Source organism: Alligator sinensis, unplaced genomic scaffold (assembly GCF_000455745.1).
Source record: "Alligator sinensis unplaced genomic scaffold, ASM45574v1 scaffold451_1, whole genome shotgun sequence".
Taxonomy (NCBI): Eukaryota; Metazoa; Chordata; order Crocodylia; family Alligatoridae; genus Alligator; species Alligator sinensis.
In genome coordinates this window covers 1,624,267-1,641,960 of record NW_005842097.1, presented here as the reverse complement: position 1 = coordinate 1,641,960, position 17,694 = coordinate 1,624,267, and the positions used below count along the sequence as shown (strand labels likewise).

General features: G+C 44.3%; 1 protein-coding gene across 16 annotated transcripts in view; it reads right to left on the bottom strand.

Moving 5' to 3' along the window:
• Positions 1 to 17,694, bottom strand: part of LOC102376114 (protein SSUH2 homolog) — a 93,817-nt gene that overhangs the window by 35,990 nt on the left and 40,133 nt on the right. For 12 of the 16 annotated variants that reach the window (XM_025204759.1, XM_025204766.1, XM_025204763.1 and 9 more), the window contains 2 exons: positions 13,868 to 13,954; positions 10,693 to 12,864 (listed from right to left, as the gene is read on the bottom strand). In XM_025204759.1, coding sequence (XP_025060544.1) covers positions 12,718 to 12,864; positions 13,868 to 13,954 — 234 coding nt within the window. In that variant the 3' untranslated portion in view covers positions 10,693 to 12,717. Of the gene's footprint in view, positions 1 to 8,957; positions 10,513 to 10,692; positions 12,865 to 13,867; positions 13,955 to 17,694 lie in introns of those variants that run through there. The other 4 variants (XR_003094211.1, XR_003094212.1, XM_006024146.3 and 1 more) reach the window with 4 other exon arrangements.

The window sequence follows — 17,694 nt, the reverse complement described above, 5'->3', positions numbered from 1 at the left end:
AGTCAGGCATTTCTCTCTCACTCCCTAGTGACTTTGTGCGGGAGTGTGTGTATTGGAAGTAGTGAGAGAAATTGGACTTTTAACCTCCTCTTCCTACCTCTAGGTAGAAGTGATAGAGGGTACCCTCATTTCTCCCTAAAAGAAAGATTTCAGGATCACCGTGACTAAGTCCTATTTAAAAGCTATAGGATCGGAGGCAAAGCCCACTGCAGCATTAGAAAGTTGCTCATGGAGTTCCAGGGACTTTGACTAAGTCCTCATAGGATATTTCAGACTCCATTTTAGTAACAGAATTAAAATGAGGTGCTTTGGTGCAGCTAAAAAGTTCAGTAGGAAAAGCGCTTTCATAGTTTGAGTCTTTCTGCAAGGAAGAATTTCTAGAAGCCTCAAACAACTGCTTTGCAACTGCTACAAGAGTACCACCAGCTTCGGGCCAGCAATCGCAAAGTTTTTTTCAAGTAGGACTGTGACGAACTCTGAGGACCTATATATTACTTCAGCATCAGAAAGACTGAGTTTTAAAGCATCAAACCTGCAACCAAATGCCTCTCTCAAGTCAACGGCTGTTGCATAACAGCACATGCATCCATTGTACCCTTCCTAAGTAGGTGAAATAAGTTGAACATAGGATGATTTTACTCATGATATCACTATCTACATCACCCCATCTCACATAAAGAGGATCCTACATGAGATTTATTGTGTGTTAGTAAGCCTCATGGCTCAGCAATGAGTCTGGTCCTGTACAAAACATGTTGATGATAAGGGTGAATTTTAAGTACAATAGAGAGATGTTGGGGCTCTCCCAATACTAGCTCATTGACAAAGTAGGTTGCTGCCTGCAAAAGCTCATGCTTCTCTAAACCAGTTAAGCTCTAGGGTACCAATCTACCCTACTTTCTGCAGTGATATCTAGATAATGACTTTTCTCTGACTACTGCTCTAATGTATGCCAGCAGCAAACAGTCCCTCCAGATTAAAACAATCCCCATAGCCTAGAATAGCTAGCAGTTAAAGTACCCTGTCATAGGAGGAAAAGTCCTAACTGCATCTGCCAAGAAGCCATTTTTTCAGAGGAAGTACCCTTGTAAACTGCCAGTTTATAAAACCTGTGACAATCAGGCCAAATTGAGAGCAAAGAGGTAGATGAGAAGGACACACCCTTGTTAATTGTTTAGCATTAAGCTTAAATCAGATAAATATGTGCCTAAGTATGTGTGCTTCCCAGAGTGACAAGAGCTGCAGATGCAAGAAAAGATTTACCAAGTTTTTTTATTCATATCCATATCTATTCATTTCTACAACACTTCTTGAGCCTTTTGCCTAGTGTATTTTATATCAAGTGAGATGGCGTTCAGCTCTCCCCTCTTAAAGTTGCTCCACAATCTAACAACTGTTACAGCCACAACAGGTGGGTTGGCACCTACATTTTCCTCCTCTTAATTGCACAGATGAGCTCCATGGGTGAGTAACACAACCTCTCCTTCCTTCACATCCAACATTTGTAACCATTAGTTAAAGGAGGTTGAAACAAAAGGGGATCTCTCACTTGTCAATTAGGAGGGGAATGATCAGTGAGAACCAACTGCTCACACCAGGGCAAGGGGGTGGGGAAACCTCCCTCCTGTTTTAAGGAGAGAAGAAGAACCTATCATTTACTCCTCCTGTTTGAACCCCTGCTTTTAGACTGTAGTTTGTGGTCTCTGTACTGGTGCCAGTGAGCAGAAAATTAGACCCTGTGAGGCTGCTTGATTTCAGCACAATGCCCCAATTTGCAAGCTCTGGTCATTAATGAAATGGGTTTCCATAGGCAGGTTGAATGAATTGAGGTCATTAATGAAATGGGTTTCCATAGGCAGGGTGAATGATTTGCTGCCTCTCATAAGAGCAGTTAATCCAATCAATATACACTCAAATATAGCAAGTGTGTGGGGGCAGTATAGGAGAAGCACACTTTGCCAAGTGGAGTAAAAGATGAAATCCTGTTTCCTGTCATGCTGGAAATGTTGTGGTCCCACAGAGCCGCTGATAGTGATTTGGTCTTCCACAAACCTTCTTCGTTTTGGAAAACACACGTAGGAGAACAGTCTTAAGGAACTCATCCCATTAGCCTCTTGGTGGAAGGGAAAGCAAGACTGGCTGTTGTTTCTATTATGTTGTAGTGGTTGCAAGGGCTTCTCTTTTAGGATTTGTTCACAGCCCTCTTCTGTGACTAAGGATAGCCCTGAATATACACGCCCAGTCTTATCTAGCCCAATCTCATCCAGGATGGATTCTTTTGATAGTCTGTAGTTTCTCTTTCCTAAATTTCCCATCCGTGGTACAGAAGCAATGTGAACTGGTGGTTAGCATATTGACCTCGAACTGAGGTGGCCTGGGCTCTATCTTGCCTCTACCACCAGCCTTCGGGGTAATGTTGATATACTCCTCTTCCCTTTTGTTTCTATTCAAGCTCTTTGTAAGATTTTTTTGCTGTGTGTGTGTGCAGAGAGCACCTAGGATGCACTAGGACCCTCATTTCTGTTGAAGCACTAATGCAAATATAACTAAAAAAAAAAAAATTCCCGAGTTCTCTTAAAAAAGTCAGATGCTAAATTCCTTGAGCTTTGGACCTCTGCTGTCTGTAGCCCCAGTCAAGCAGGATCTCCTCAAGAATTCTGCATTTTCCAGCCATAACATTAAAACCTATATTTAAATAAGACAAGTTCTTATAACTCACCAGGCATTCAAAAAAAAATCTGTTTAAACATAGAGTTTATTTACTTTTTCTCTGAATGTGGCTGAAGGCCTCTCAGAAATGCCAGGAATGGCTTTATTTTATATACCAGGAATACAGAAGGTTTGTTTTAAAGGGTTGAGAATAATTGTGTATCATTTCAGTGAAGTTAGATGAGGTGCAACTGTGTGTGAAATACCAGTAGATTAGAGTGGTACACCAGATTTTCTTCTTCCTCTCTCTCTGTATATCACTGTATCGGTTTATATTTGTATGTATAGTTGTATATATGTGTGTGTATTTATCTATATATGGAAATATAGATATATAAATACATGTGGGGGTGGGGGTGTAACAATGGCAGTTTGACTACCGGTATATGGAAATCTAAGAGAAGGACAGAAGAGCAATGTTATATTTTATAGTCAAACTGCAACCTTAGATTTCGCTAAAGATCTATGGGATACCTGTACTACCTGATCCTTCACATGAAGCTCTCAGTAATTAAAAAGGTCAAGACACACAGGCTTATGTAAAGATTGTCTAAGGAGTTTGCTCCTTTTCTTTTGGTTTCTTCATTTAAACCGTAATGGCAGTGCAGTTTTATACAACTAAACATTGTAGTTTTGATATGTGGTGCTTGATGTGATTGTAGCAAAACCCCCAGGTTTTTCTTCTTTTTTTTTTTTTAAATTGAAAAATACATTCTGACATTCTGCCATTTCTGACTTTCTCTCTGCCCTCTCTATCCCTTATAAGTAATTACAAGAAGTACTAGATAAACTAAGTTCTTATACTCCCTTATAGTAACAAGCCCCTTTTATAATGTAAATAGTGTTCTGTTGTGTTTGTATTGATTTTTACTGTTTTATATTGAATTTATATGATTTAGGCCTGCATCTGTAGAGTAATGTTAAGTTTCCATTTTGTATGTCAAGTCTCCATCTTGTGTCTCCTGCCCAGGTATAACCTATTGTATTGTATGTTGTAACTGTGACTCATGACTAACCAGTCTCATGTAAATTGGTTCCTGAATGAATGGGAATGAATGAGGATGCTTGATGTACAATGGTAGCAAGCCTCTACTGAACGAGCAACTCAACAACCAGACCATCAACTCAACAACCGAACTATTGCCTTGTATTTACTCACTCAGGAACCACAGACCTCACCCAGGAGCAGAGACAAAATCCAGCATTTGAAAGACGAAGACCCTACAGAAACCAGCAACCCCCCCATTGTGTCCCACCAGACAATGAGGACACCTGGATCTGCATGTATGCATCAGAGCAGGACTGTCCTTGCCTGCATATGTCCTTCCCATAGGAGGCACAGGTAGCCCACCCCTATAAAAGGAGAGGTAGAGTGTGATCTCTTTGGGACGCCCTCTCCATCTGGACCAGCACTACGCCATGCCACCTATCCATCCAGAGGCCCTGCCGGTGACCCCTCTCTCTAGCAAGGTGTTGTCCAGAAGACCCCAACTGGCCATCAAGAATCAACTCTCAGCCTGGGATAGGTAACTATCACCCACCTTCTTCCCCCAAACAAGGGACCTGAACTCTGTCTCTACATACCTGGACCTTAAATCCCTCCATTAAGCCTTTCCTCTCCTGCTACCATTGTGTGTGGGGGGGGGGGGGGGGTAACTTAATGGGGCTGTGTAGTGTGTTGCCTGTTTAATAAAATTGTTGTTTTGGAACCGAGTTGGGTTTTGTCTTTCTGACCTCCTGGCCCTGCTCCAGTCTCTGCTCTCTGCCCCTCTGACCTTCCTTCTCTCTCCTTCTCTCTCTCTCTCTCTCTCTGCCATCTCAGCTCCCTCTCTGCCACCTCCAAAACCCCGGTATTTTCCCACGCTTCCACCCCAGCACCTTGACCCCAAGTAACACCAGCACTGTAACCCCGAGTAACCCTGTGTCCAAGTTACCCCAAACGCCCCCCTAGTGTTAACACACAGTCATGGAAGTGTGTGTTTGTGTATGTGCATGTGTGTATAAACCCATAGAGAATATGTGTAGTTTGTGTATATATAATTTTGTATCATGCCCTCCTGTCTAACAGTGCAATATTGAGATCCCAAGTGTTAATCTGGTGTGTGTCAAGTCACCATGATGAGTTTGGTTTTCCATCTTTTGGGTTCGTCTTATGACCCAAATTTATCAACAGGCTTTGACTGCATCCAGCCACGCACCCAGAACAGTTGCAAATCTGCCTGATCAGCCTAGGTAAGTAGGTTTATGGCTCCTTTGCATCACCTGAATAGCCAAAAGCAGCCTGACTACATAAAGAAAACATGGCACTGAGTATTTATTTTAAACTTCAGAACAATTTTATATATGATGACTCTTGGAGACTGTTTTGTAACCAGGTCTGCTGCTTGTGCTGGAAAAAATCAGGAAGTACAGAGAAGCACAAAATTGAAAATATAATAAGAAAATACAGCACTGAATGTTTCTGAACATTTATTTCTCTAGGGTGCTATCTAGCTCTCATCATTGTGCTATCTATGTACCTCCCCTTACTGAAATGATCACTGTTTTCTGTCCCTATTTCTTTCCCTGCCTACAGGAAGCAGGATTCAGGCTGGTTTGTTTTTAATGAACTAATCTATGAGAATGAGGGTACTGCTGGGAGAAGTGATAGGTTTTGTATTTGGTCCTGAACAAAGTGAAGATTGTGGTGGTTTCGATTTTTGGCTGAAGAGTTAGGTTGTTGCTAAACTCCATCTGAATTTTCTGACTTCTCTCTCCTCTTTTTGTTCTAGCACTGAACCTGTTGGAACTTTGTATCAACTGTCCACAAGTTTTTCCCCAAGAGACAGTAAAGTTCACCCAAAATGAACAAAAAAATTGCAAAATGAAAACACAGCTGTTCAGTCTTTCCCTTGAAAATTGGCTTTTACCACACTGTTGCATAATGCTCCAGGCAAACAGCGGGCTGTGCATCACCAGGGTTGTGTATGTTATGGTTCTTCTCCTCCATTTACTCTGGAGACAGAGAGAACCACCTTGGTTTCAAGTTGAATGTATTTTGCTCTTTTGCTAAATGGAGAAGGCAGGTTATTAACACAACCCCTGCTAATTAGTTAAATGTGTGTGCTGCTCTTGGTCTCCAACAGTGCTAATATCGCATTAGACTCCAACAACTGTATATAAACCTTGCCATCTAAAACAGCATGTGTCGATGCATTATTAAAATGGCTAAGCATGATGGCACAACTTCTGTACTTCTTGTTGTTTTAGACTTCCCCTTTCCAGCTGAGAGCTCTGTAATTGTGTAACATATGGGATCTATTTTAATCTCTTTATGTTCTTTTTCTTACCAATTTACCTTCTTTCTGTACACCAGGTAATAGACATTAATATGCTGCTGTTTCAGTAGTTTCAGGTGTGTTGATGAGTTTGGTTGCCCAGCTGCAAACTAAGTGGAATTCACCAGGGCACAGAGAATGATTAGCGGGGGAGGAGACATGTAAAATTTGCAGGGTGATTTTTTTTTTTTTTTTTCCCCCTTTGTTTTAACTCTTTAAAAAAAAAAAATAGTTGAGCCTCTAATGTGCTGCTGAGATCACAAATAGGAAAGTAAACTTGCTCCATTACCTGGCCTTAAATAGAAAGCTGTTCCTATATAAGAAGTGTTGATGAAAGTGAGACTTACCAACATTGATGAAAGTGAGACTTACAAATCTTTGTTCCTAAGGTCTCGTGCCCTGGCTCACGTTTTTGTATAGCATTTTTCACGACTAAGATTATGTTTGCTATCAAGTGAGAGCATAGGTCATACCATTTAATGGCTAACTGGGGCAAAATTGGAGGCTAAGAACTGACTTGGAAACTTAAGTGCTTGAAAAGAAAAAAAAAAACCTTATTAATTAATCCTGAAGTTCTTGCTCAGTGTTTACTCTGGCTTTACTTTTGAAGATATCCCTGAGCAAGTACTGATAAAAACTGACTTAAATGCCCCTGTCTAAAACATTACCTGGTTCTCAGATTTGCCACCCATTTGAGTCCTGTGCATATAACTGTCAGATTTTTGTGCATCTTGTTCAACATGGTGGCTGAAAAATTGCCAGGGCTTTGGGACACAAACACTGCTGTGTGGGGATATCCATCCTGAGATGAAATGTAGTCCTGCTCTCCCAATCCCCAACAGAATGGAGCTGGAGCTGGCTCCTACTGGAAGGATGAAGTTGGTAACAAAAGAAGCAGCATTTAAGTGGGGAGGCATGTAGGATGTCCTGGACTGGGGAAGACAAACTGCCACATGACCATTTACAAATCCATCCATAAAGGAAGTATTTGTCTCCACATGTTGGTCAGCAAAGCCCTTGGGCCAGCGGTTTCTAAGGATGTCCAGCTTGTGTGGCTAGAAGTCCATGTTAAGAGTCTCAGGAGATGAAGGATGTAATAGTAGGAAGGGGGACGTTAAGCAGCTAATTTTGCTTCCTTTGCACTCTGACAGTGATTCCGGCTACATGCTAAAAAGTTTTTCTAGGAATAAATAACTTGTGAATAGCATGATACTTCTTTGTGTTGATTTATATGATCATATATCAAATGGTTTACTATGATTGATACAGACATTTCCAAATGACATACTTGATGGCTTATGCCTTACCCATGAGAACCGTGATAAGCAGCTTGGAATAAGGGGCTAGTATTTCATAGGGTTCTACCTTATGAATGATGTGTGTGTGTGTGTGTGTGTGTGTGTGTGTCTGTGTGTATACATGTATACGTGTGTGTAGATATGATATATGATCCTCTATATACAGTAGATAGTTCAAAGAGAGCCTACAATCATCCCTCCACAATGAAGGGATAAAGAATTTTATCTTTTTTATGAGATAAAAGCCAAGCAGAAATCGAGTGAGGTTGGCTTCAATTTTGGATGAAAGATGAGTGACAAATGCTCGAGCGGCAGATGATAGAAGTAATGAAGTATAAGAATTGCCCATGGAAAACATTTGTTTTAAAAATATTGCTGAGTGAGGAGAATTTTTTTAAATCGACCGCTCATTCTAAATAGTCCTCATATTTATATTTTTCCAAATAAAATGGAGACTGTACTGTTTTTGACCAGCTGCCTAATCACCTGGTTGTCTGGTTTGCTAGAGGTGATAGTCCACACATGGCTTATTTACACATTTAAATGAAATGTTGCAGTAGTTTCTTGCATCTACTCAGTAGTGTAACACTCTGATGCCACTGCTTATACTATAGCTATATAAAAGGCAGATGCTAAAGGTCTTCACAGATGTGTACAAGGTCCCTCCTTGAAGAGCGGAAACAATGCTATTGTGTTATACAGGATGCTCCTGTTAATGAAGTTAGGATGCCCATGAACAACATACAGGCAGATCTCTATGCTACCCTACTGGCAAGAACATGGCCAAAGGATAAATCCAGCAAATCCTGCCCGGTGGCAAGGGAACCATGATTCCTCACTCCTCCCTCGTGCTGCAGCAGCTGCTTGTAGAACGACTATGTGAGCATGGGCAACACTGCCCCAAAGCATTGCTTGAGCTGAGGAGTCTGCTCCTAGGGCGTTTGTACACGTGACGCCATTAACATGTACCTGTGATGAAAATGTTACTTTGTGTGGCTTAATGGTGTCATACTGTACACAGTCAAGAGTTTGGGGGGGTTTAAGTGACTTTGCATCATTGCAAACTAAACTTATATCTCGATGGAGTTTAGTTTGCAGAGATGCATTGCAGCTGTCAGCTCACCCCCACCTGTGGGAGAGACGGGCGGGCTGTGCAGAAACAAAGGCTCGGGCCCCTCGCTGCTTCTGTTTTCAACATGCACTTGCTGAAGGCAGAGGCGGCGAGGGGCCCAGTACTTCCTTTTTTTTGGCAGAGCCTGCCCACCTCTCCTGCAGCAGGGAGGCAAGCTGCTGGTGGGTTGAGCAGCCCCTGAGCTGCGCACGGCCCTGGTCCTTCCCTCCATGGAGCAGCACCCCCTGGGGCTGCCTGGGTGGGGTGCTAGCAAGCCGGATGCAACCTCAGCTTGGAGGCAGCACCCAGTCCAATCCAACTCTCCCCCAACCCCAAGCTGACTGAGGCAGCACCCGGCCAGCTGGCAGCCTACCTGGGAAGTCCCAGGGGGCATCACCACTGTGGAGGGAAGGATCGGGGTTCCCCGCAGCTCAGGGGCTGCTTGGCCTGCTGGCAGCTTGTCCCCTGGCTGTGGGCAGGCTCCAAACATAAATAAATACATAAAAAAGATTGGGCCCCTTGCTGTTATGTGATGGAAAAATTGAAACAGTGGGTTTCAATTAAAAACCCACTGGTTTCAATTTAAGGGGCATAGACTTCAACCTTGAGGATTAATCCCCCATCCCATGTACAAGTGCCCCTAGTTTGTGTTTGCCTCTTTCCAGCTGGAGGAGATTAACTCACTTTCAGCATATTCAAAATGGAATTAAAGAAATTGAAACAAGGTTTCTACTAGATTTGCTTGATAAACTTTTGGGCAAGACTTACACTCCCAGGTATCAGAGTTGGTGGGTGGGAAAGACATAACAGAGGGAAGTGAATGGATTTCTTGAAACTGTACTTTAGAAAGGTTTCTGTGAACTGTGCAAAGATGTCTTGAAGGAGCTTCAAAAAAGCCCTTTGAAACATGCTCTTTTCCTCAAAAATGTGCTTTTTTGTTATATAACATCATCTCTGACACCAGGGAAGCAAAAAGAGAGACTGAAGGGAGGCAAAAGGAAAGTCAAATATTTATTTTACAGAGCATTTTCTTAGCAGTTCCCATAGTGGTTTCTGATTTGTGCCAGAATCAAATCCCTACCTCACCTCTGTACTTTTGAATCCAGGATCCGCATTTCCTCACCAAAGCTTGTTTTGCCAAGGGGCTGGACTAAAACACTGGATCAGAGCGCCGCTCGCTGGGTCTGGGGGACTCAAAATCTCATTCCAAATGGTGCAGTTCAGACCAGTTTAAAAAGACCACCCAAAGCATCCTGGATTCACTCCATTAATCATCAGTCTACAAGACTAAGGGCAGCAGACTCTGTGAATGACTAACTGCTTGACTAAATCAAATGCCAGTGTTATTTCCATTGAAGGAATATATAGGCTATGTATAATTGCTAGGAGAAGTCCAAGAAACCTTACAGTAGAGTGCTGGTAAAACCAAAACAGATGAACAAGGGATTAGGCAAATCAAGAATATTTCTGTTTGCATTTGCCTCCCTCTGGCGGGTAAACCTAGAAGGACATGGACTTCTCCTTACTCCCACCATCTATGTGTTATCGTTGAAGATTATTTCTTGCACATTTATATTAGAGCGAGGTCCTTCTGGAAAGTAATTCTTCAGCAGTATCACTTGTTTTAAAAGGCAACAGATTCTGTTTGGTGCTATTTTGAAAAATAGCCCCCCGGCCAGGAAATTCCTAAGTTATTCATACTTTTATCTAGCAAGACAGAGGCAATCCGTTATCTCTAATCTTCTCCCAGATCACCTTCTCATGTCAGGAGTGCTGTGTGCAACTTGCAAATTGATTCATGAATATGGTTGTTCATACAAGTGAGAGTAAAATTCTGGTCTTCAGATCCTGTGTCTGCCTTAATGATATTTTTATCTCATACTGACCTTATTGAAGTACATACCTAATTTTACTGACATTTAAACTAGAAGCAAAGGATCCTCTGAGGTGTCATCTTGGGTACATACTCCATGGTTATTGATGCTTGTGTCGGTTTCTGTTATCCAGCTATATAAAGTATTGCCAAACCCAAGCATTCAAAAAGTATACGTCAACCTCTCAAAATCTGAAGATTGTCCTAAAATTATGAAAGTTTTTAATGTTAGTTTAAAACAGTAGGTTCTTCAGTGGTTTTTGTGTTCATGCACTTTACCTAGTTCAGGGTGTGATTTTTTTTTTTTTTAATTAAACAATTATATTTGTACCCACATTCTTAATCTCTTCTCCAGATGCTGAGAGCATCATATACAACATAGCATTTTCAGGGATTGTGTATTTATTTTTGTATGAAAGGTATCACAGAAGTTTTGCCATACATCAAACAAACTAAGTATTTTCTTTTATGGTAGAACTCATAGTCTAATTCTATTTTATAGAAATTATATATAATTTTACTGTAGATTATATTAGAATTTCCTGAGATTATATATAAAGTAAAGGAGCAAGAAAGAAAAATAAGGAAAGGTACCGGTCTGAGGCAGCATAACTTGACTGATAAAACAAGTCTTTGAAAATACGATACAAGAACAACAAAATGTTTCTCAGGTAGAAACATTTCTTTGAAGGAATGATCCGTTAATATCAATAGGAGTCTTTCCATTGGCTTTAGTGGATTTGGATAAGGCTCTGAACTGCTAATAAGCATTTCCTGTATGCATGTCATGTTCCTAATTTTGTTTCTTGGTAGTGATTGTTTTTTCTTTTTGCTGGCTTCATCTCTGGTGAAGTTTCAGGCAGTTCCATGTTGGGCAGAGGGGTGGGGAGGTATGAAGATGGGACAGCACCAGTTAAACCAGGGAGTAAATGAGACTCAGGAGTTACCCCCAAAGGGCACACGCAGACGAGTGCAGACATGAGGTGTGTGGCATTCAGACATTCCCCGTACTGCTACTTTGCAATGCAGGGGCTTTTTTGACCCTGGGAGATCCCAGGGTGAAAAATACCCACACAAAAAAAAGCAGGACAGTGCACATGGCAGCAACGTTCACATAGGCAATGGAAGGCCGGGGCTAATGGGGCTTAGCTCCCCCAAACACAGGGCAACGGGTAGGGCCACAGGGCAGCCCAGGCACGGGCTCTGGGTGGCTTCAGCAGGGGGAGGGGCACGCGCAGATTCAGATACAGAGCCGCAGCCTGCAACAACTCAGGGGTGTGTAGAGCACTGCCCACCACAGCAGGTAAGTTTGTCATGGGGAAAGGATGAGGCAGGGGGCAGATCGAGGCCCCCACAGTGAGTGGGGCAGGGACAGGGGAAAGGGCTGGGGTGAATGGCGTCCCAGGTCCAGGGCAGGTTGTGGGACGCTCGGAGCCTGGGCAACTCATCCAGAGGTACCGGGGGCTCCCACCACTGCGTACACCCTGGGGAGGCAAAGCACATCCTCCTCCCCCGATCTGTGCACAGGGCAGAGGCAGGCTGCCACTGCATGCTGGGCTCTGCACCCTGCTGCTGCTGCTGCCCAGGAGCAGTGCAACACCACATACTGGTTGCCACGCTGGGTGTGCCATGCTCCCTGCCCACCCAGCGGCAACAGGCACATGGCATCGCACCACTCCCAGGGTAGCAGCAGTGGGGTGCAGAGCCCAGCCTGCCACGGCAGCATACCTCCACCCTATGCACAGATCCAGGGGGCATGTGCCGCATGGGCTTCCGCCAGGGTGCTCACAGTGGCAGGAGCCCCCCGCGCCCCTGGATGAGCTGCCCAGGCTCTGAGCATCTCAAAACCTGCCCCAGCCCTGGGGCTGCATTCACCCCAGCCCCTGCCCCACTCCCTTCCACACTGCAGGGGCCTCCATCTGCCCCATGCCCCTTCCCCATGACAGACTTACCTTCTGGGGGGGATGTAGGTACATGCAAGTGCATGCGCTCAGCCACCCCAAATAATATATTCTCCCTCTCCCTACAATCATGAGCCACCCAAAACCAGAGCTTTGCTGGCCAGAGCCACTCTCTGACTGGCGGCCAGGCTTCCTGCCATGGCTACAGCCCAGGAAGGCCCCAGGTAAGGCTGCTGAAGCCAGAAAATTTTCCGAGCTGAAACTTTTCCCCAGGGAAACAGACGTCCGTGCTCATCTGGACATGCCCAGACTATCTCACTTGCACCCCGAGCTGGATCAGAGGACATGATGGTCAAATTACCTGAGTCTTGCCAGTTTACCATTTTCTCCGGCGCTAACTTCACTGGATTCATCCACTGGAAATCATGAGTCCTAATACTGCCAGTCTAACCACAGACTAGTTGGCTTCCACACAGCAGATTTCTTCTTTAGGAGCCTCCCATAGGTGTCATATGATAGTACAGCCACAGCAGTACCTCTCTGGGTAGTCCAGCGTATACACCTTGTTTTCTAGTCCATAGATGAAGTAGAGGTAGGTCTTCCCTGCATACTGATAGTGAACTTCTGTGATGGGGATCAGTTCAATGGTTTGACGCTGAGAAAAGGGGAAAATAAAACTTAGTGAAGGAGGGTGAATCCTAACACTTGGACACCTCTTGAGAGGGAGAAGGAAAAGCTTGACTTGCCACAGAAACAGAAAACCTGTATCTTGAGCCACCACAACAGCCCCTTACTGCAACAAACCAGTGAGTGTTTGAATTGATAATCACTTAGGTACCAAATTACCATTGATTTCAACACATTATTATTTTTTCCAAAAACATATGTATTATTGTAGAAACAGAATATCTTAGTAGGACATCTGTGTGGCATGATTGACTGGTCTCCTTTTATTCCCATGGTCTGTGTGCTAGGACACTCTAGAAAGCACTGCTTCTTGTATTCTTGAGGGGAGGAGGGGGTGTGTGTGTGTGTGTGTGTGTGTGTGTGTGTGTGTGTGTGTGTGTGTGTGTGTGTGTGTGTGTGTGTGTGTGTGTGTGTGTGTGTGTGTGTGAGTTCGGTTGCATCACTCTCTCTCTGACCCTGGTACAAAGATATAGGTACATGGTAAAACAATCCTGTAGAAGCAGATGGGAAAGTAGTAAATGTAGTTTTCTGATGGAAAAAGCTGCTGTGTGCATGAGTCTTCTGTGGTTGCTACAATCAAGGGAGATAATCGTGTCATGATCTGGTTAGGTTTGAGAACCTGTAAACGCAACCTTGGTTTCAATGGAAATTGAATATCAAAAACAACTGGAAAGGGAAAATGCATGTTTTTAATTCAGAAACTGGCAGTGGTAGGACAGAGGGGCTCATCAAGGCAGCAAGCTGCGAGTTATGTCCTGCCTGCATTGCCTTCCCTGCAGGATGATGAGATGGCTAATTAGAGCTTTTCTTTAGTGAATAAGGACCCAAGTGTGGATAAAGTCCCTTATTAACCTTCAAATCAGATTCATTTATAAAAGGATGCTGTAGCCCAATGGCAGGAAGCTGGGCTATAGAGTCAGAGCAAGGCTGCTATGCGGATCGCTCCTTGATTTATATGAAGGATTTATTACCGATAGGGCCTTCAAAGGACTGCTGTATTTGTCTTGTCTTGACTGTTGGATTTTACCTCCACTTCTTGCCTGCAGGGATCTTTTATTCTTTAAAAAGAAGGAAAACAACACTCACTACAAGTCTCCTCCCAAAGCTAACAGCAAAATGACTAGTAAACTGTCCAAGAAGAAACAACATTAGATAGTTTTAAGACAAGGATCAGCAAAGGAACAGACAAAGATCTGTAGGTAGCACTAGACCCAAAGAGCTTTTAAAGAAGACATTCAATGTAGGTGCATCTGTGGTAGCTAAACTGCTGATTCTTTTCAGCATTTCTACAGTCACATTTTGCTGCTCTTTGCAGAAGAGTGGTAGGAAAGCTTTTGCTATGACAATGTGAGAATAAAGCAGCCAAACTTGCACTGAATCTTTCTGTAGAGCTTCTTATCACAGAAATTCTGCAAAGTTTAAGCCTTACTAATAATTTCCTTAACTTGCACTCCATAGCTAAGGAAGGGAAGAGAGAAGTGCTGCAAACTCCAGTTGTATGGTAATAATTAGTTAATGTTGCTTTCTATGAGTAAAGAGTGCATTCAGCCTTTTGGCCAAGATGAACTGCAGCGTCATTTTTTTCTATCTGATATATCATATTTATTGGAACACTGTATTTCGCCACTGTCTTCTTGCAGCAGGAAGAAACCATAGGACTTTCTCACACGAACCAAACTGAGCACAGTCTGCAGATTGGTTGTCTCCTTTTCCAATTATGGCTCCAATTGTAATCTCCAAACTAAACACATCTAAAGGATGAGTTTGGGTTTATAGCTGAAAATGACTGCAGACAGCTTCAGAATCTCTCTACTATAATGATAGCACACCATAAAGAAAAACTACAGTTTGGTGGCTGAAAAAAAGCTTTGCCCTAAGATGGAGTGGACAAAATGGTGGATCCAGCCCGTGGCTGGACTCCATTTCCCAGCAGCCTCTGCCCTCATGGCTGGGGTCTCCCTAGAAACTGGCCCCAGCAGCAGCCACGCCATGATAGTGTGGGACCAGGGTTTCCATGGATGCTGGCCCCAACGGCACTAGCAGAGCATGCAGCAGGGTGGGGAGCTGCTCTGTGGCTGGGCTGGGATCCTGCAGGGGTGACAGCATGATCCAGAACCAGGGCAGAGCCATGATCTTCAGCCTGCATGCTCTGGGCACAACTGGGGTGTACAGGCAGCAGATCATGGCTCTGCCCCAGGTCCAAACCATGCTATCCCACTGCAAGGAGCCAGGGTATAGCCACAACCTGCTGCCTGCATGCCCCTGGACCACATTGTCACTGCTACAAGATCCTGGCCCAGCCCCGGAGCAGCTCCCCACCCTGCCACATGCCCTGCCAGTGCTGCTGGGGCCGGTCTCCATGGAAACTGGCCCCAGGAAAGCATCCCCAACTGGGACTGCTGGGAAACGGAGTCCACTGCCAGCCAGATCTGGCCCACAGGATAGATTTTGCCCACCCATGCCCTAAGAGAGATGTAACAAGGGGCCTTCTCTGGGGCTGATCTACCAACGCCCCGCCCACCTGTTCTGGGCCAACCACCCACCTTCTTGTCTGCCATGCCTTGTTAATTAATGATTTTCATTAGGTGGGAGGCTGCCTATTTCTTGCCCCAATGCCAGGGGGTGCTATCTGTGGCTCCGTTACTCTCCTACACCACAACCCAAGCCTCGCAGATGGCATCCACTGTTGGGTCCCATCACCAGCCCCACTCTGGGCCCCAGAATCCTCCAGTTTGAACCCCACCTGGATCCTTCCACTCAGGCGGCCTGCTCCACTTTCATTCATTCATTCATTCATTCATTGAGGCTGCCTAGCTCCCTCATCTGTTCCCCCTTATGGGTGTGGTTCCCCCAGGACCTTTGGCTCCACTGGCCCTGGCCTCACCTCCAGGCCAGTCAGAATCCCAGGCCCTCAGCTCTGGGCATCCCTCGTGGTGGGCCCCTGGCCCTTCAACCCTTCCAGTCCTGGCCCCAGCATTGACCAGTCAGGAGATTTCAAGACATGTTCTGAGTCTATAGCCCCACTCTCTCTCCAGGGTCCACCTTCCAGACCCTACAAGGGAGTAACCCACCCGGTTGTGGGAGCTGGGGTTATTAAGGTGCCCCAACTTGCCTTTCACCGGGGTGGTAACTGGACTGGTATTTCCTGGGGGCTCCCATGCCACTGAGAGCCCCACCAGGCCACCCACTCCTGGCAGGGTGCAGTTTTAGGTCATGCCCAGGACCAGGAGCCTCCAAGCCATCCCCTACAGCTCCTGCCCTTACCTCCAGGATGATCCATGAAGCCTTGCAGCCAGGCGACATTGCTGCCTGGCCTGCCAACAGCAAATTGCCCTGTTTATATAGGCAGCTAAAGATCTAAAATGGCCACCGCAGGCAAGCACCTGCGCTCCGCTTGGCTCAGTTCTTAAAGTGGCAGGCACCAACAGTGCCCTGCCACAAGATACCTTCTCAGATCTTGTGTTCTCCCCTACAACAGCCAACAGGTACATTAGTCCTTAGCTCATTGAAATGCTCAGCTGACCTGAGATGTTAGTATCCCAGTATGTGTGGTAGCAATGGTTACACATACACAGATCAAGTCCTTGCTCTGATTTTTACATGCATTTTGCACAAGAATAAGCAATTACATTGGATGCAAGGCAGCAGGAAATCAAGCTAATGCTCTCTGGTTAGCTCTCTACTTAATCAGAGGCATAACAGGGAAATTATGCATGCTGGACATAACATAAAAATGCATGCTGCTATTTTTTTAACCCTCCTGCCCTAACTCACTGTCCCCCCCATCCCCGTTTCCCCCCCCTCCCCTTTCCACCCCTTAGTTAGTGTCCTTCATCCACAACTGTAATGATCTGAAATAATTTTGTGGGGTGAAGGCATTACTTTCCCCCTCATGAATGCAGTGAATTTTGCTGAGGTTTCCTTCATTGGGGAATGTGTGCAGTGAAGAGAAAAATGCAATGAGGAGAGTGCTGAGACCTGTGGACAGGAAGAGTGTTTAAGGCTTTTTACATCCCTCCCCCCCTAGCTTTTGACAAGCAATGTTTTGTTTACACCTCCTTTAATGAACCCGGCTCCCCTGTGTCAAACCCAAATGATCATGCGGCAAAACTCACTTCCACTGTATTTCCCAAAAAACACAGAATTGAGAGATCCTGATCATCACACTGTTATTTGAGAAATATGCTGCCTGCCCTTCAATTGCACAGGTTTATGCATATCTATATCTCTGATTTTATGAACAATTCCAGTTGTCTTCTCTTTCTTTCTTTCTAAACCAAGCACAAGCCCTAGTTGCAGTCTTTCAGATGCTCTGAAAACTAAAAAAAACATTTTGCAAAAAGTGAATGAGAATTTTTTTTTATTTTTCCTATCCAGCATTAAATGAAGCAGTTAAATTGGGGGATTAAGGGGAAGTTCTTGTTGTATTACCCCTTTTGTGAAGTCACATTGCATATGCTTAAAGTTCACATCTGTATAAAAGAGAAGGGAAATGAACACATTCTTCTTTGGACATCCTTTCTGGTAACAACTTGCAGCTTTTCTTCATTAATAAAACTAAATTCAGGGATCTGTCTTATTATGGCAGAAACTGGCAATGACTTCATATTTAATATTTACTGAATCATCTCTCCCTTAGTGGCAGAATTGTTTTTCCCATCTTCAATAAAAGTGAAAAGAAAGAATACCTTTGGTTAGGGTGCTTCAAAGGCCTGGATTAGTTTCCCTTCTCTGCTACAGATGTGTGTGTGTGACCAGGGTAGTCATTTAGCCTCTCATTGATTAAGTTTCCCATTGC